This window comes from Pimephales promelas, chromosome 11, assembly GCF_988280905.1.
Source record: "Pimephales promelas chromosome 11, fPimPro1.hap1.1, whole genome shotgun sequence".
NCBI classification, from domain to species: domain Eukaryota; kingdom Metazoa; phylum Chordata; class Actinopteri; order Cypriniformes; family Leuciscidae; genus Pimephales; species Pimephales promelas.
The window spans coordinates 22,359,341-22,380,421 of NC_142779.1; the positions used below are offsets into that span (position 1 = coordinate 22,359,341).

The 21,081-nt window shown below is 37.0% G+C and overlaps 1 protein-coding gene across 1 annotated transcript in view; it reads right to left on the reverse strand.

The window, feature by feature from the left end:
- Positions 1-21,081, reverse strand: part of eys (EGF-like photoreceptor maintenance factor) — a 302,080-nt gene that overhangs the window by 188,102 nt on the left and 92,897 nt on the right. Inside the window, exons 17-18 of the mRNA XM_039651858.2 lie at positions 18,422-18,619; positions 8,362-8,483 (exon numbers count right to left, since the gene is read on the reverse strand). Coding sequence (XP_039507792.2) covers positions 8,362-8,483; positions 18,422-18,619 — 320 coding nt within the window. The remainder of the gene's footprint in view (positions 1-8,361; positions 8,484-18,421; positions 18,620-21,081) is intronic.

Below are 21,081 nucleotides of genomic sequence, written 5' to 3' on the forward strand. Positions count from 1 at the left end.
ATGATTCCTATCTATATTTCTCTCGACACAATTAAAGTCTCCTCCCACAACCAAAAAAACTTCATTGTCACATTGTTCTATTACTGTATTCAATTGATCTAAAAACAACATTCTTCCTATCTGTGAGGTTGGTGCATATACACAAATAAAAACAAAAACATGATCTTCAAAATGAGCTTTTATCTTTAACAATCTACCTTTTACAATCTCCTCTACTGAACAAGATGAGGGAGCAAAATTTTTATTAAACAAAACTGCAACTCCTCCACTGAGTGAAGTATTGTGGCTCAGAAAAAGAAGACCACCCCATTCCTTAGCCCACTCGACAGCAATTTCCACATCACTATGTGTCTCCTGTAAAAACAGGACATCAATTTTATTCTGATTTGCTACTTCATAAATCTGCGCTCTCTTTCTGCAATCTCTAGCCCCATTCACATTTAGAGATGCAATGCGAATGTCGTTCATAATTAAAAATGAAAGAGAAACTACAGCACAGAGAGCAATACATCCAGTAAGGGCATAAATACTAAACCATTTCATCATCATTGTTCAATTGGAGTTGAATTTTTGTGACAATTTTTTTCAGACGGTATACTTCTTTATCTGTAAATCTTCCTTCACTCATTAAACTCCTAATATTTTCCAGAAGTCTCCTGAGATCTGGAAAATATTCCTCAACTTTCACTCCTCTCATATTTTTGGTCACTTTCAAGAATTTCTTAATCTCATCCACTCCATATTCAATACATGACCAACTGGATTGTGAACAAACGGAGCCACTAGAGTCAGAACACTCACCCTCACTGCTTTCATTATCCACTTTATTCCCTTCTTGGTTCTTTCTAGCCTGTTTCAACACCATGCTCTTGTCATTTTTCTTCCTCTTCAGAGGTGTTTTAAAAACAACCTGATCCATATCCATTAAAGTGTCCTCATTTTGAAATACACTCTCGACTTGTGACTCAGTATCAGAAAACTGATTTAAGCTCATTTGTGTATTATCAAGAGCTTCTTCATTGTTGCTTTCAACACTCTCACAGTTTACAATTTCAGAAATTTCGGCATTTCTTTCATCAATTTCAATACTTTCTCTTGTTAGATCAGATTCAACATTTTTTTCTACAGGCACTTCTTTTGGGCCACTAGAATTCGGTGCGTTAGAAGTACTGGCGACTTCTCCGTCTTTATTCTGCGCCGCGTTACCTTGTACGGCATCATTCTGCTCACTGCCCTGAGCGCTGTTTTCCGGGCACGCACGGATCAAATGACCAGACTTTCCGCAACCAAAACACCTCATCGTGTCAGTAGTTACAAAAACGGTGTAATCAAAATCATCCACTTTAAATTTAAAGTTTACATCGAGATCAGTTCTATTTCCGTTCAGAATCATAAACGTGAAACGCCTGAACGACACTACATGTTTCACCAACCCCGATTTACATCCTATAGCGATCTTTTTTATAGGAGCAATCAGTTTGCCAAAGCGTGACAATTCCTTCATCAACATCTCGTCTTTAATAAAGGCATGTACATTTGAAATGGTGACCTTTTTAGCGGGAGTAGAAAGAGGTAGTACTGGAGTAAATAACCCACGGATGTTTATTCCCTTATCAACAACTTCATTCGCTTTCTCGACTGTATTCAAAAACAGTACAATTGAGTTATTCATCTTAGACGCCGCTAACACACATTCATGACCAACAACATCACCGACCGCAACACTACACTCCTCCACACTCCCCGCAGCCACCTTCACACCGTGGCGCCGCGTGAGTGAATCAAGTACACTTTGAGTTGCCATGCTTCCCAGTGCAAAACACTGGATAAGACAGGCACTCACTTCACAACAAATAAACAAACAAAACAAACAAAAAACACAAAAAAGTAAGAGGGGGGAAAATCTTTTAAAGCCACAATGGGCACAAAAAAAGACCACTCACTCACCACACCACTCACTCCGCTCAACAAACGCCCGCACATGCGCACAGAGAGAGAGAGAGAGAGAGAGAGAGAGAGACAGTAGATAGATCACCATAGTGGAACTATAAAAGCTGCAGAACTGCTTTGAAAGATGTCCCCACATAACCAATGCTCTCCACATGCCGAAGAATTCAATTTATCGAGTTCACAAATATTCAAAGCAAAATGATTTGCATCAGATAAGCGTATCCTAGCTCTGTTGTCTATCATGTGTGTCCTTCCAGAGTTCCACGTAACGGGCAGGTGGAGACTCCTGTTGGCAAACCAGCATGACAGAATCTGCATTTTCACAGAGAGAGAGAAAGGTCAATCTAATTTACTGACTGTTTGGAAGTAGAGCACTCCCATGTGACGTTCTACAGTCAGCCACCCTCTTTGCCCATCCCACGCCCTCTGCTATATAATCAGCAAGTGGAAATGTAGAATTTAAAGAGCTCAATTACATGGTGGCTAAACCGTTTCCCAATCAGTGATTTCATACCTGTGACAGTAGAACAATCTTCTGAAGCACTCATGCGGCGACCCTACCATTGAGCATATAGAGGCTATTAACACATTGATGCTATTCTAAAACTTTATTGCAGGCCGTAAACATGTCGGATGACAATTGCTCCATATTTCTTTTAAATCGCTTCCTTTACATTTGTATGCAAGATCAAATATTTGTCTTTACTTTCAACTGTGTGACGTGGCTTTGAATGGACTGTCATGATGACTGCAGTCACTTCATAAGCCTTGCTGCAATGGTAACTTGTACGCAAAGTTGTACATTTTGCGAATGAAGCACAATTTCCATTCCATCCGTCTAAGATAGCAAAATCGTCACTTTATGGGAAATAGCCACAAAATGTCTGTAATAAAAATTTAAGCTGCTGTAATCGGGGGAAGCCATTGTGGATCTGTTTTTTCGTACATCATAAATTAATTGTACCTGAGAGCGTGCAGACGAAACACAATAAACTCATCTTGCGTTCGGAGGCAGACACCTGGTGCTTGGGAACACAATTGTGCGAGACAGTTATGGGAGGTAATTATACTCAACCATTTTGATGACAAACTTTGGCTCAGGCATTTGAGAATGACCAAACCAACATTTGAGATGGTTGCGCTAAAATTGTTTCGCTGATTAGTCCGGTTATCCATGTGATATTTTTGTAGCATATTGAGGGATTTATTTGCTAGACGTGTTTCCATCGTAGTTTATGTGCATGTCTTCTTATCGGATATTCGAATTTTTAGGATTTATGAGCATCTTGGCAATTCCATTACAGCATTTTTTTTATGTGATATCCCAAAATTTGCATACAATAGGTGGATGGAAACATACAGTAGCTAATGCTAGCGAGGTGAATTTTTTTTTTGTTTTTTCTTCAGTTTTTCAATGCCAAAGACATTGGATTATCTTTTGTCAAGGTTACTCTCTATGCATCTCTGAGATGATCTCATCCCCAATGTAAAATAGCTACTCAAATCATTAATTAACCCAGCATGCAAAAGGGCTAATATCCCCGCCTGCATCTCTGTCAACGGGACCTCAGCCTACAAACCGCCCACCTCTAGGTTTCGAGGGATGCCATGAATAGCCCAATTGCATTCTCCATTCAGAAACCCTGTCCCAGAGTTGCATTATTCATCATGAATAAATGATAAACTATTTTTGCCCTTCTGCTCTGTTCAGAGAGCTCCTGGAATAAAAATGGAGGAAAAAGAAGAAAATGTCTGTGAGATAAATAAGACGAGAAAGGCAGGGGAGGGGCAGAAGAGTGTGAAATGAGAGCACGGCTGGTATATCTCTTTCTGGCTGTATTAGAGTGGGTTTGCTGAAGAGAAGGAAAAGCCGATTTGGGATCAGAGCCAAACAACTGCATGTCACACAGGCTTCTGAGCCACTGATTGCTCTCATTGCCCCTCTCTTTGTTCTCAGAGATTGTGAGGTAACACAAGCTTAATCTACAGAACAAAACTGCAACTAAAAGAATGAAGACTCTGGACTTTTTGTCCTGACTGATATGACAGTGTCTGTAATAATAATGAAAAAATATACTAATAATGTTAAATTATACTAATAATGTTATGCAAAAAAAGATTGAAGTCCCACTCCGATCATATTTTTTAGCTATTTTTAAACATTCCCAGTGGTCTTTAAATTATGATTATGCCTTTTTTTTTAGCTAAAATCACAAAACCTGTGCCGTTTTATGCCGACTATGCTGTCCGTACCGGAAAGAGAAATGATTAGTTCATCTCTCGAGTTTTCGGGTTTGAGTCGTTCTTTTGTCACTTGACCACTGGTATCTCGCATGAAATGTACCCCAGTGGAGTGACTACGTCATAACTCCAGTCTATTTTAGCTGGCATTTTAGCGTCTGCTACTGATTCACAGCCATTTGAATGTAGAAATACTCGGAAATAACCAGCCCGTTCTCATCCTTTAGAGTCACATAGAATGCTATATGGCAAAACGGTGCTATACTACACACATTGCACCCTTTATCGTTAATATAACACGCAAATCCAAGTCATCATAAATCCTTTAGCATAATATGAGACTACCCTACCCTACCCCACACCTAAACCTACCCATCACAGTGCGTGTTATAATAATGATAATGGGTGCCATGTGCGTAGTATAGCGCCGTTTTGTCATATAGCGTTCTATATGACGCTAAAGGATGAGAATGCGTTGAAATAACACTTTGAGCTTATTTTTCCTCAAGATTTGTCCTCTAACATCAGAAAATTACAAAAGAACATGTAAAGACCTAGATTTTTTTTTTTTTTTTCATCGGAGGGGGTCTTTAAGCAAAAAAAAAAAAAAAAAAAAAGAAAAAAATGTGTTACATGTGGAGAAAGTACTCTAATGAAATATTATGAAAACACATTTTTTTTCTTATAATATGTACTGATGAACTGTTCACAATAAGACCAGGGACATTAATGACGTTCCATTCATTGTTCCTATTGAAAGACATACCCTGAAATAACCATTAAAAACTTAATTTTTAAAGTTAAAATGTATTTGAAATTGAACAACAATACAAAGTTACAAGACCGTGCATCGGTTTCTTTAATAAGGGAAAGAACTAAAATACCATAAAGCAATGTGAATGACAATTAAATTAAAGGGGTCATGAATTGAGAAATCACAATAAAATATACTCCAAGTTTCAGAACTCAAAACGTCCTCGTCCAAAAACAGCTTTTATTTAAATCAAGCTCGGAAAGCAACTCGGCGTAAGACCACCTCAGCAGAAGATGATCAATGCCTACTTCTACACCATTGCCTCTTTAGGGTCGCCCACTGATTCACTCATGTCAGGTTGTTGTAAATATGAGAGAGACACAAACACAGGATTACTGCATCAACAAAAACACAGAAATTCTTCTGAGGATTACAAGATGTTCTGAAGTGCCAAGTTCTGGAAAAAACAAAAACAAACAGTCTTTGCATTGCCATCCTTGTGGTCCTAACTTGTCTTTCTCTTGATCTTTCTCTCAGGGCCATGGAGATGACCAAATCATTCCTGCTCAGCTACTGTACTCGTGCTTACTGCTCCATGCTTTGCCCTATCACTTTTATATAATTTTTATTATCCATCCTCCTCCATCGGCTCGAGGTGAAACAAAAACAACTGATACCAACTCTCAGTGATATGTGTCGGGTCCCTGCTATGACAACAGTAACTTTCTTAAATGTTTATAGAACAAGCGGGAACCCAGTGTGCCTTAATCTTTCTCTATTGCTGTTCAATTACATGATAGAAACTCTAATTATGATTGCTGTGGGGGCAAAAAGTTACACTCTTAATTTAACACTTTTAAACATTTTCTCAGTTAAAAAAAAAATCACTTCTAGTCAACAACTTAATAACCACATACAACCTAGATTGTATGTTTCTAAACGGCTCTGGACTTTACAGAACCGCTATCAACAATTTCAACTGAAAGGAAAAAGGAAAGGAAAAAGAAAAGGAAAGGAAAAAGACTCACATCTCTCTCTTTTCATACAGATTACATAAACTGGGAATATTATTTTTATATAAATTATATCATTTAAAATAAGAGAATTTCAGCTTCATAAAGAGAAATCTTTCGTGTCTCTGTGACAAGTATTGACTGAGTTACAGTTCATTTTCGGATGCGTTTCACAATGGACTTCACTGACAGAGAAAAGGCAAAATTCACATCATGTTTATTTTTCTTTATTAGACAAAAATATCACATTATTTGCCATCTGTCCCTCTATCTCATTTAAAGTTGAAAGGTTATCAAGCTTTTGCTGTTGCGGGTCCAAGGCTTTGGAATAGTCTGCCTCTTGGACTAAGGGAGATCACTTCTTTAAATGTGTTTAAAACCAGTGTTAAAATTATTTCCTGTCTTTAGCCTTTGACAGGTTGGGCTAGTGTTGGTATGTACTGTAAGTTGTATGCTGTTATTATGTGTTGCTTGTTTTTTGCTACTGATTGTACAGCACTTTGTAAAGCACTTTACAACTGCAACCGCAGACCAAACAAATTTAACTAACTAACTATTAGAATCACATCTGCTAAAAATACCAAGGGTTCACTATAAGCATGTCTGAGAGTCTGATTGTAGCTATTATTAGCCTCAGCTGGAACCAGCTTCCAGAGGAGATCAGGTGTGCTCCTACAGTAGTCGCATTCAAATCCAGACTCAAAACACATCTGTTTAGCTGTTTGGCATTTACTGAATGAGCACTGTGCCACTGTTCGCCTGCCTGTTTTTACTCTATTTTATTTTTTATTCAAAACTGTTTTAATTATTCGTATTTCTTTTGATTATTTTAATTTTATCTATGTAAAGCACTTTGAACTACCATTGTGTATGAAATGTGCTATATAAATAAACTTTCCTTGCCTTGCCTTGCCTATGGTCACTCTATGGCCACTGAACGTCACTTTTGCAATCAAAAAGAAAGATAAAAGTTTTTTTTGATGGACACTCCGCTGTCCTTTTCTGGCGTATTCAGCGACACTGTCAACACAATCATTGATAGGTTTCAGGAGGCCTGCAAACAGGCGGTGGTGTTTCAAAAATGTCTCCCCGTCGCTCCCCGTCCCCGCAGGAGCAGCCCCAAAGATCAAAAGCCAGCTCCTTGCACATGTGATTCGGTTACGATGTAAGTTAGTCTATCTCCAGCATGTATCGAATCAGTCCTGTCATGTGTAAACAATATAAAGTTAGGCCAGTCACTCAGAACCTGTTGGGTTTGATGGCAGCAACATCCAGCGTGATACCTTTTGGCTTGCTGTACAAGAGACCCCTACAGTGGTGGCTCAGAACGAGGGGATTTAAACCAGGTGGCATAACCCATTTTGCACGATCAAGGTCATGAGGCGATGCTTAAGTCCTAGTTTCTATCCCAAGGTCGTGTGTTAGGAGCTCCTTGTCATCACAAAAAGCTTATGACAGAAGTTTCTCGCACGGTTTGAGGAGCGATCACTCAGCATCAATCGACACAGAACAAGTTCTGTTCAAAGGGAATGCCTCGGTTACAACTGTAACCGTGGTTCCCTAAAGAGGGAACGAGATGCTGCTTCACCCTACTATACTTCCTGTGTGCCTGTCAGCGACTTACTTCAGCCTATTAGAAGCAAGGGTTGTACTGTTTGGGCATGCTTTATAGTTTCCTGGTTTGTGATGTCACCGGCCTGACTGATTGGACAGACACCATTGGACTGATTTCACACATGCTTCACAACGCAATCACACAGAGCATTCCCACAGCATCAATCGACACAGCATCTCATTCCCTTTTTAGGAACCAAGGTTATAATCATAACTGAGGCATTTTTCTACCAGGAATTCAACTGTTAAATGATTATTTTTACAAAAAAAATGTCAAGGTTTATAAGTTATAATTAAAAATCCATTCCCCTTATGGAGAAAATCAATATAGATTTTACTTTCAGGTTGTTGCACACAGCACTCTAAATGCCAGAAAGAAAAGACCAAATCACAATTCAGTTTGCAAAACAAATAACGACTTAAATGCTTATAAAAAATAAAACACATAACATACTTATTTATGGTATATTTCAAATAAATAAAAATATAGAATTATTAAAAATAATTAATTGCAGAAGTGTGTGGAGAAAAAAAAAACATCATGGTTACAATAGGCCAACATTTTATTTGTACTATGGAAGATGTGTCATTTCTCAGGTGGGCCTAGGAACAATTTAAATTTTATTAATTGCTTTGTACAGAGAACAATAATCATTTAACAACAGATGTTACGGCGCTTTAGTGGTTATTATACCTAGTTCCCATATGTATTATTCTAAGAACTGCTGTTGTTCTTTCATTAAGAGCTGTATATGGAAACTGAGTTAGTCGAAGATTAATTATCCTTACCAGATGGAGGTCCACACAAGTCGAGTTGTTTTCACACATGTTGCTAGTACAGTCATTGATGTCCTGCTCGCATCTCACACCAGCGTAACCAGGGTTACACAAGCAGTAAAAACTGTCCACAGCTGTAGTAAGAAACACCACGAGACAGAAGAATAACCTTAGAAGATATGAAATAGAATTTCCTGTTTTAGAAACATAGGCTAACAAACATTTTCAGACACAAGAACTTGGTTTTACAAACAATCAAATTCAAGGATGATGTATAGGTACAATGCTAATCTCTTGCATCCTTTTTCAGGGGTGGTTATGCAATGTTGGTGCACGGACCATAGCAAGCAATAAAAACATCCACTCAAAAATTACCCAACATTACAAACATAGAATAAGTCATAGAATACATTTTTTTTATGTTTATTTGATAAAAAATACAGTAAACATTAAAATTGCAAATTATTCTTGTAACAAAAAAAATATATATTTTAATATGTTTTAAAATTTATTTTATTCTTGTGATGGCAAAGATCAGTACAATCTTTAATGTCACATTATCATTCAGAAATTAATTTAATATGCTGATTTTTAAATGATTATCAATTTTAAAGCTGTTCTGATTCACTTTTATTGTGGAAATTTTATATTATTTATTTTAACAGAACGTTAAAAAGAACAGAATTTATTTGAAATAGCAATCTTCTGTAATATTACAAATGTCTTTACTGTCACGTTTGATCAATTTATTCAATAAAAAAAAAATCTTACTGAACCCTACATTTTGAACGGTATGTGTCTCCTAAGTTTCACATCTTACAATACAAAATTATGGACTTTTAGCATTCTAACACAGTTATAGCTAACCTAACCTGCAACTACGATATTTTTGTGATAAGTAAATCGGTCCCACTTTGTGGCTTTAAGTACTATGTCGAAAAATCGAAAAAGAAGTACAACGTATTATTGTGTTCATGTTGTATTGTAAAACAATTTTGCTTCTATTGAAGTATGATACGGGTAAGGATAGGTTTAACGGTAGGTTAAGGTGTGAGGGAAGGGTCAACTGTGTAATTACAAATGTAATAACATGAATTATAGCTGTAATTACATGCTGGTATTTTTCAAATATAAGTACAATGTAAAAACATGTATGAACACAAGTCCATTATATCAAATTATTAATTTCAATGTAAGTACATAGTACTTAATCCACTTAACATAAAGTGGGACCAGTACATCTATAATAATGTGATGACAATACTCGATCCATATGCAGATAATGTGGGATAAAACATACATATTGAACAATTCAAAAGTGGAATATCTTGCATAGAACAACAATTACTTAGACACATTTAAGACATGACTAAACTTTCAATCTGTTTACTTATTTATTTATTTTTTTTAACTCTATAATTTCCTCCACAGCCTGAAGTCAAAAGACTTTTACTTTTGTCTGTAAACCTTTGTTTCTAAAGCATATCAGTACAATTGACTTTCTCTGCTGGTGAAATTTCGTGCTCATTTATACTCACCCCAGCAGCTGGAAACACAGTGTGTCCAATTAAATGTAAGATGTGTGTTTGTGTAGCGATCTCTTTTACAAATGCTACAACAGTGTTGCTGTCCACTGTCTTTGCGTTGCATCTGACTTACACAAAACCTAATGAGCCATTCCACAAGCCTTTAATCATTAATGGCGTTGAAGAGAAATGCATCCCAGGCCTTTCTGCTGCAAAACAGCAGCCTGTGACAGAGGTAATTGTGGGTTCTTAAAGCCGCAAATTTATTACCAGGCCTATGCCGAGTCCCAGGATTCTTCATTATCCTTTAGATTTACCACGTAATCTATGCTGCCACTCTGTCTTTGTGCGTGTACCCACGATTACGCTCATTAAATTACTCGCACCAGCTGCTCAGGAGATACACCTTGCTCTCACTCTCTTCCCACACAAACACAGCAGATCACATACCTCCTATATGGCAGACAGGCCTTAAGGGACTACTAAATATGTGGAGCTGTTTTTGCTGGTGCAGTCTGGGAGAAAGTAAACAAGTAAACTTTGTCTGACTGAGCTTGTTGGAATTGGAGATGACGGTAGACAAGACAAAGTGGCTGCAGGTCGGACTACAAGTGGTGGACGAGGAATACTCGGTTGCCTGGTTACAAAATCGTCCTTCATCGCTGTCACCATCTTTCCTCAGAGCATGGTAGTTAACTGCAGGTTGCTCTGGGAGTGCAATTATTGAACCACATGTCGGTTTAGATAAAAAGCATCTACTAAATGGCAGGTAATTAGAAGTAAGATAAAGGTGTAGTACTGTAAAATATAAGATAGCATAGCAGCACAGTTCAGTTCAGTGTATAGCACGTGGTTTCTTAAAGGAATACTCGACTTTTTTCGGAAATAGGCTCATTTAACAACTCCCCCAGAGTTAAACATTTGGGTTTTACCACTTCTGAATCCATTCAGCCGATTTTCTGATATTTAGAAGAATATCAGTAACCAGAAAGTTTCTGGTCTCATTGACTTCAAAGAAGTAGGAAAAAAATATACTATGGAAGTCAATGAGAAAGAAACTGTATGTTTACTGATATTAAAATTCAGAAAATCGGCTGAATACATTCGAAAACGGTAAAACTTGACTGTTTAACTCTGGGGGAGTTGTAAAATGAGCCTATTTCCCCCAAAAAAGTGGAGTATACCTTTAACCGGTGCGTCGCAAACCATTTTGGGTCACGGAGTGTCGTAAAAACAACAACAAAAATACTTCATTCTAAATGTTTTCCTGATGCAAGACTTTTATTTTGAAAGATGTGCGTGAAAGCTGTTCACTCTTGATGCAGTTAAAAGTGCCTGAGAAAAACCTGATTCAGTATCTGCGGTCAGATGAGCTTTTGTCAGGCTATTAGTGAGTGTCATTATTTCCGAATGTTATTTTCGTAACATATTATAAAAATAAAAAGTTTCTCACCTCAGAAAAAAAACAAAAAAAAAACATGCCTGTCCTGTCAGTATTTATCTGACTTTTTGATTCAGATCTCTGTTTTGAACGTCATTACAAACAGAGTTGTGAAAGCTTTTTTTCAGTTAAGAACTTAACTTAAACTAATGCTGCGTTCATGTGCTATGGTAATTATGGTAAATACCAAAAGCCGACGTGGAAAATGCACATGAACACCCCCTCAGGTGGTATTTTCCACTGGGCAACTTGTAGAATATTTTGATGGACGAGTTGTCGAGATGAGATAACCTTTGATCTTTTCAAAATGGTGGAGAGCACCGCGAGAGTCGTGAATGGTAAAGATATATACTATTCATGATCTAGAAAATATACAGCATATTATTTACCTTTTGAGTTTTGATAAATCATTTTCTTGCTGTTGCAGATGACTTAAGCAATCTAAAATAGTTTTAGCTAAATAACAGGTCTGGATCTCCATCTTTTTACCACATTACGACAACAAAAGCACTTGAACGCAACACACTGGTAAATACCAGTTTACAAGTGGAAAATATCCTATTTTCCATAGCACGTGAACGCAGCATAAAACTTATTCTTTCAACCGAGGATTTGGAGACTGTTGTGCTTTTATTTTCACACGGCTGGATTATTGCCATGCTTTATACTAAAGCATAAATGAAGCCTTGTTTGCATGACTTCATTATGTGCAACAGCAAGACTCTTTATACCAGGAAAGGGTTTATATAACACCTGTGTCGATACCTCTTCAATTTTTAAATGTAAAATACAGAATGCAATACAAGTTGTTAATGTTTGTTTACGAAGCACTGCATAATCAGGCTCCAAAGTATAAAAGATATGTTAACCAATTTCTACCAGTTCCTATCAGAGTATGTGTCTGTCCCACGGTCACGTTTGAGGAGTAGAGGAGATCTGGCTTGTTCTTGCATATTGGAATGAAATGCCCATAAACTGGGCTCACACTACAGAAGTTTAAGGCCTATTTATGCATCTGAGAAAAAAAAAATCATGTCCATGGCATCAGTCGGTTCTGATCTTCAGCCCAGATTTTCTGGTAATGTGAGGTGTTTGCAGATCAAATCTTAAACCTCCCAATCTACTCACGGACACACTGGGGCTGCCCCAATAGCATAAAACATGTTTGATATTTAAGATTTTAAATTAGGATGATTACGACTATGATTACATCAGTATTTCCACAATAGCCAAGAATGAACAAGTCTACAAGGAGGCAGAAGTGATGGAACTTTTGAAATGGCGACAGCGAACCAACAAGCAGCCGTACAAGGCCGGTGGACAACAGTGATGGAGGAATGGCTGGTGGAAATGTGTCAACACAATTGCCATTAGAATGTCTCCTCAAAAGACGTTCTTTGATTTTTTTTCTTGCTGCAAAGAATAAGTATTGATAAAGCAAGTTGCCACATCCGCTTCCCTGTGAGATCACGTGAGTGCTAAATCTGGCAAAATAGTCTTGGCAGAATATCTTGTAGTGTGTAATGTGATTTTGTAGTGTGAAGTGTGATTTTCAAATAGTGTAGTGTGGAGTGTTGGGCATGTTACTTAAAGGGACTCTGTGTAGATTTTTAGGTATTTTATTATCTGAAATCAATATTTTTATTCATAAATATGTCCTCAATGGTGTACAAATACCTCTGCAAATTATCTGACTTATCCTCGTAAATGAAGAATTTATTATCTTTATGTACATGGGACGGGTAGGTTCACGGAGGCTTCCATGTCCGTTCCGCCATCTTGAAAACTATAATAGCAGAGAGGGTCAAAAAGTACCACCAGCCAAACGCGTTTCCACAACGCGTTTTCATTCAGACTCAGAGCCATCGTCACGTCACATTGAGAGGCGCATTCCCTGCAAGTTTAAACGGCTGCATTGCACTCCTATGATTGCTGATTGCTCTTTTGCTCTATTATTTGTAATTGCGGAACATATGCCGAGTCACAGGAGAATGCATCCTCCTCGCAAAAAAAGGCCAGACTTGAACGAAAAAGGAAACGTGACCGGATTGCAAAAAACAAGGCCATTCATTTTTCCGTCATAAAATTAATCGGATATGGTTCGATTTTCTGCGTTTTTCGCATCCAGAGCCAGCATTTTGAGAGGTCTTTTGACAATTCAGGGCCGGGGGAGCTCGTCCTCAAATCATTGAACATTATGCGCCGTGCTTTCAGTTTCGGTTTTCAATTCGGTCAAGTGTTTATGTTCTCTTCTCTATATTGGATTATGAAATTAATAAACCTCCCCTTTCAATCAGATTGAAATTTAGGATCGAATAAAGTGTGATTGAGCAGCCTATTCGATAACTAATGTATTATTTGGGCACACAATATACACAATACATACACAATAACAGCCTAGCTGTTCTGTCTGCCCAGCGCTTCCACAGGGCCGCGCGCGGGTGTGTGTGTGTTTGTGTGTGTCCATACCTGGTCCATACCAGACACACTGCCAGTCTCCGTTCAGGATCGATTGGTTCACGGAAATTGGTGGTCTTGTTTTTAATATGTGGCTCCAGAATCGCTAGCAAAGCATCAAACTGTTCCGCTGACATTCTGAGGTAAATTTTGAATCGCTCAGGATAAATTCGCAACTTCTTGATAATGAACTCCTTCCTCTCGGCGCAATTTCAGGATTGGATGGATATTTTCTATTTCTTCTCTTTTCAATATGAGAGAGGGCAAAAATCATCCTCACTGCTTGACGAATCCATTTGGTATTTTTGCGTTTTTTCCCGCAAAGGTTTAATAAATACGCAACAAACTCGGTGTGCAAGGTTTCTATGCGTGACGAATTTTTAGGCTGACGTACAGGAAAATACGCATATGAAAAATTTCGTACTCAGTGTGCAATGGCCTTAAATATCGGGATAGCGTTTTCAACCGTGGAAATAGCTAATGCAGCAGAAAGATTTCAGAAGAGACGCTGAAGTTGCCTGCTTTCTCCTCGACAGGTTAGTCAATGTTACAGTCTGACTTAATTTTTTTGTCATTGCTTGGTTGTGTACTTTATTATATAGACAGTATAACATTTATAGGTAAAAAAGTTAAACAAGGTCTTTGATGAATAGCAGCTATTGACTACTTTACTCGCAGCTATTGTGAAGGAAGGTGCTAAAAACAAGGTTTGTAAGTTAATTCTTTATAACCTATAAATTCAGTAAGAATATAGAGATAATGATTGTAAGAAAATATTGAAGAAAATATTGCTCTCTGTAAGATTTTCTGTAGCTTTTTTTATATATAAATGATCAATTAGCTAAAATTGTGATTTTGCTATGTGGATAAGATTGTACAGAGAATTAAAATTAATTTATACAGCTAGACACATAAATTGTACACATAAGTTAACACATGAGTTGCTGTTTTTTTTTTAAGTTACAAACCTATTCACCCGGAGAAAAACTCGATGAAGTGTTACTACAAGACATCCTGTCATATCATTTTTGGTACATAATGGCAACCGTAGATGCAATACGCACTTGAAAAAGCGAGGCGCTGGAGAGCAAAATTCGTTTGAATGCAAAATACTATTTAACCACTAGATGGGGGTATTTCCTACACAGAGTCCCTTTAAAAAAAAAAAAGTAATTAGTTATAGTTAGTTACTTCTCACAAATAGTAAATGAGTTAGTAACTGAATTAAATCATTATAAAAGTAACTAATTACCAGGGAAAGTAACTATTACGTTATTTAAAAAAAGAAAGGAAGTAAAACAGGCCTATGCCAAATAACTTGGATGCAGCCAATATTAAATTTAAATAAAATAAATATGTTAAATTAATGAAATGGACACTATAGAATAAATTACACATTGTACACTAATCTACACTATTGTAATGTTGCTGTGGGACAATGTGAGAGACACCTATAAAATTCAATATATTGTTTTAAATATTATCATTACTATAGTACAACAATAAATCATAATTTTAGGTTTAAGTATAGAACTTTTAATATTTAATAGTGCACAGACCACTGGCCAAGAAATAAGTCTAAAAATAAATTATGCTTAAATGTACCAAAAATGAATAAATAATTAAAAAAAAAATTATACATACACTCTATGTAGTGAAACTTAAAATGATGAACAGTTAAAAAAAAAAAAAAAAAGTGTTCCCAGAACCCGAATTCCCAGAACCTGCAGGTTATTTTGTATAACTAAATTAATTAAAACGTTGCAGGTGATACCAATAGGCTACCGAAATTATTCTAATGCTGAAGTTTTTATTTATAAACAAACTATAAAATGCTCGGACACACTCGGTCTCTCTCGGACACAATATATCTCGCTCATTGTCTAGTGCACTGACGGTGTTCGCTTCGCTTTAGCCCAGTCCGGCACCACATAAACACACACACAAACACACACACACACACACACACACCAGAGAAAAAAAACTTTGCAGGTCCTATGGCGGAGAAAGAGCCGACTGTGATTGAAACCGCTTCAGTGAGCTCAATTAGCTATAGTAACACCGCATTTCATTGTCATTAACGATAACGGCGCTGTAACGGGGAAAACAGTAATTAGTTTGATTACTCGTTACTGAGAAAGATAACGCTGTTAGTAACGCCATTTATTTCCCATCACTGGTAGTGTGTGTAGGTTTGAGACTTAAAAGAGAAAAATCTGCAAAGATTCTGCTCATGTGCATGATGCAATTTTACAATCGGTGGTTTCAAACTCCTCTTAGCCTGGCTTTATCTATACAATCCTCATCAAGTATGGACACTTTCAAAAGTGATCTGAAGACTTCATCTGGCATGTGGTGTTTGATTAGGTCAGAGAAATGTGAATAATTTGCCACATGATAGATGACTTGATTTATGTACAGCACTTTCGCCATTCATATGGTTTTGAAGGTGCTTTATAAATAAAATTTGAGTTGAGTTTAGTTGAGAAAATGTGGGTCCCATAGCCAAACCGGTTGAGAATCCTGGCAAAGCATATAGTGTACTGGTAATATGTTATAAAAAAAAAAAAAAAAAAAAAAAAAATTAGTCAGTTTTATGGATTTAAGTTAGACACTTTGCTTTAGGTGAAACCTAAAAATCTTTAGCCACATCAGTATAGGGACAAACACTTTTACATAGAACACATTTGAGTTCCCAGCATGAAACTATATACTGTAATGTTATATGATTATTGTTTCACTGCTTGGGGATTCTGCTTTATAAATTATTATCTTATTTTCATGATCACTGCTAGTTTTCTTGTTGTGTGGTGATTGATTGATGTTGATTGAAGTTTACTGACTATTACATTACATTTTCAAGAGGTCTTCTGCTTCAGAGACAAGCAGCCTTTACCAAGCAGTCATTTAAAATGGCATTATGAAGACAAATGAACATTTCAAGTATTGCTAATTGAAGATTTGGTGAACAACAGATCTGCAGCTGTCATTATAAGAGCTTGCCTGAAGGAGACATTTAGTAATTAACAAATCCAAGTTGGCTAAAGTAGAGAAGACAATTATTCTTGTTGAAGTGAAGAACATTAAATAATCATGCTGGCTTAATTTTTTTTAATTTTATCAACTTTATGTTTGATCATTTCAATTTTCTTCAGTGCAAATATACAACTTTTTGTTGGCTTATAAGGCACTTTAAAAAATTGAGAAAATTCAATGTCTCAAGATTTTGGACTTTTTACAACTTATTGTAGTTAGTGTACTATTGTTTAGTCTAAAAAAAGTGCATTATGTACAGTCACCTTGCCTTTAAGGTACACTTAAAAAAAGTATATGACTTAATCTTGTGAGTCTATACTGTACATAATTTCACAACATTTCAAACAAACACACCACTTGATTATTTATGAGTAAAACTACACAATTTGTAAATTTATTGACTTTTACACATCTAGAAATCACACTTTTAAAAGTACCTCATTTATACAGATTTTTTCCAAGACTGAGAAATACAATGACAGCTTACATCTTAATTGTTGTAGTTGTTTTATTATAGTTTGTCTTTTAAATAATTTTAAGTTAAGTTTGCTGAGGCCCCTTATTGGGTCCCGAACCCCACTGCTCTAAATATCACTGCAAACACTTCTGGAAAACAGTAAAACTTCAGAACAGAGGCGTTAAAGTCTGTTCATTAAAATATTGCAAACATAAATCCTAAAACAGGATGGTTAGCAGGATTATAGCAAAAGAGTTTTCAGCCAAAAGGGAAACCGGACAACATGCACTGAATTTGAAAGTGTTTTCTGTTAGTATGAGGGGACAATTTATTGCCTCTTTTAACTGTAAAATCGAACACAGTTTTGAAAGTCAAGGTTTGTCTTCCTCTCACTGCAATGACATTCACCATTATACTACATGAAATTAAAACTTTATCGCCCAAATAAATTACTGTCAACTGGAAAACATCTGTAATGCCTCATTTTAAAGGCTTTTTGCTATATACAACCATGTCTTAAATGTGAAGGTGTAAGTGCCTAATACAATAACAAAGACTGTTTTCAAACAAGTTTCCCGAACACTGTCCACCGTTGGTTAAGTGGTTGTGTGCAATAAATGATCATTTAGCCTACACATAAAACAGCATCAAGTGAGTTACAGCTTCCAATTTTAAAGTATTCATTACAGATCGAGGCCTACGTCGTGCTTTGCAATCTGTAATCCGTAACTGACAACATGTATTTGATCTATGGCTTTTGTAATGATTTATGCAGGAGATGCAACACAAAAGGGCAAAAAACAGCTTATTGGATTGCTGAGGGAGAACAACACCCTGCCTTGGGCTTTGATTGTATTAACTCTGTCATTTATCATCCATTATTCAAATTACAAAGCAGCAATTATGCCTTACGGATCCTTGCTCACAGCTGGAGCAAGACACTTGTCAAAAGTACCAAAGCAAATGTGTCCTGGTCATACTGAATGAAGTAACTCGTGTCTTATAAACCTGCTTATTAAACTAAGTCATGCCAAGGCTGTCAAAAGGGTAAACCGACAGTGCCTTTGCTCCAAAAAGAGAGTACCCATGTGCTAAATGAGACTGAAGGGAAATGTTTTAAGTTTGGGAGTTCAAGGCTGAGAAATAACTATTTACCGTCATAACAGAAGCCATGCAGACAGGGGTTGGAGCTGCACTCGTCTATGTTGATCTCACAGCGGGCCCCCGTGAAACCCTGGCGACATCGGCACCGGAAGCCCAGAGGAAAGAGGACGGGATCAGCCTCCTCCACGCACTCTGCCCCATTATCACACGGATTAACGGCTTCACAGGGCAGCAACTCGCAGTTAATCCCTGAAATTCCAAATACAGCATGAGAAATACACTTCCATCCACAACAAAAACAACAGAAAATGTTTATTGTTCCCTCAACAAATTCAAATGATTAATTACTTAAAAAGGCCCCTATTCTTACATTTAAATCAAAAGCAGCCCTGTCACCTCTAATTGACAAATGAATTTCCATGACTCATCCAAGACAATTGCACAACAATGTATTATTTTGATGTACATTTCTATAGAAGTAAAAATCTAAATAAATAAAATGAAACTACTTCATTGACCACACTTTTTTTTTATTAAGTCTGAACAATCATAATCATGACTTGACTTTTCCAATCACAAATAAATAATACAATAAAATAAATAAATATAATTAGTTAGACTCGTCTAGTTTTTAGATCTGCTACCAAAATTAGTTAGCTATTAGAAAAAGACTGCAAGCCAAAGATGTGTAGTCAACTTGGTCAAGCCTCAACACACCTTATAATGGTAATAGATACTGGACCGAAAACTTTCGGTAAAGCTAGTCTGCCACTACACTAGTCTGGTGCAAAAGTTGTTTTTAGATGGGTATGTAAAATGGATCAGACAAATATCTATAAAAAAAACGAACAGTACAAGAACACATTGGCATATTTTAGACAGATATGTAAGAACAAGCAGCAATTATCGGGACAAGCACAAAGGATACGTTAAGCATCAGGGAGCATCAGACCAACAGCAACATTGAGCGATTAAAGACGTCATGATTTAGGCAAAAATTGTTGAAAAAATTATAAGTACAGTCACTAGTAATATGATTGAATGGTTCATAACTTTCGACCAATAGGTGGCGCTGTGACCAAATTGATGTGGTGTGTTAGTTTAAGGTGACGATGACACAGGCAGTGTTTGGTGACAAGGCACTACTGAGATGCAGCTTAGAGTCGTTTTGGCATCATGACATCATCTATATTGATGCGTCTGTCGACAAGAAATACTTTTTGTCGGCCCAGTTGAAGATGATGTTTAAAGAAATTCAAAATGGCGGACAGGAAGTTTGGCCAACTCCGGCAACATTAATATCTATGTCCTTGCGTGGCCCAAGGAATCTATTAAGACCAGTCTCAAGACAATACACAAAATTAATTAAAAGCTATTAGAATTAAAAAAGAAAAAAAATCATTATAACTTTTTACCTCAAGGTATGATGGTTTCATCTGCGTAAAACTAACGGTTTTGAAGATATTAGCAAAAATGGTTTAAACGCTAAATCACAATGTTGCACGAACCATTAGGCGAAACCTAGTATGTTTGGTATCGTTGGACTTGGCAAGGATTCAGGAATCTTTCAGGACACTGGGGTACTCCCGTGAAAATGAGTCAACCACACCCAAAGCTATAAGCATGTGACGCTGGCTCAAATTTCTCAGGCTTCTTCAGGGCATCGTCCTGATGGCCCATGCCGAGTTTCGTGACAATAGGTTTACGCATTCATAAAATACAGTATTCCACAAAATTCAAAATGGCAACATGGGAAATTTGATTTCTAATTAGATCACTTTCATGATTTTTGGGCAAACATTTCAAGAACAAAAATAGACATTTTTAATATCTCCGGTGGGACTGTGCCAAAATGCTGCACATTCTCTCATGTCATGCTTGTGAGGACATGTGCCTTTGTCTAATTCATTCCAAAGTTTTTTTCGAGAACGGTTAAGTTTATCAAAAAGTTTCGAATAACTTTTGCCAGCATGGTCTGAAGATGATGTGAGCCAATTTCGTGATGATGTGAAAATCTGACAAATCTGACTCCCAGAGCGGAAGAAGAAAAATAATAAGAACACCAACGATTACAATAGGTGCCTACGCACCTTCGGTGCCTGGCCCCTAATTAATAAAATGCCTTAGATTGTCTAATTACACACATGGCATTGTTTGGTTCTGGCTGCTACGAATTTTCAGAGCCAAATGTACTAATGCTTTTGCGCCCACTTCAGGTGTATTTGTTTTGCAAAGTGCGCATAAAACCATGGCGAGGTATGTAAGAACGGGACGCACCGAGATGAAAGCGCAGACTGCATATCGCGGGAACTGATAATGGCAAAATGTGCTTTTCGTGTAATGCATATGCATTCATGGGATGGTCAAGGGGAAAGCCTGTCACATAAAGAGATGGGAGGGGCAGCGTACATTGCGCCTAATAATGTATTCCGTGTTATGTAAAGAAAAAGCCGGTTAAAACACGCTTCTATTTTGCGCTGAAAATTCTCAGCCTCTTAGAAGCAAGTATAACTTAGGAAGCGGGTTTTCTGGCACATGATTCCTGGTGAAATGGCAGCAGTAATCCAAGCAAAACAAAGACATAGGCTCAGAAGATGAGCTGAAAAGATTTTTGCCACAAGAATCACACTTTTTCAGTTGAGTGAAAACAAAATCATTAAGCCTTACAGATTAAGTAGCTACGCAATAATCATAAGATGACATCGAATCTC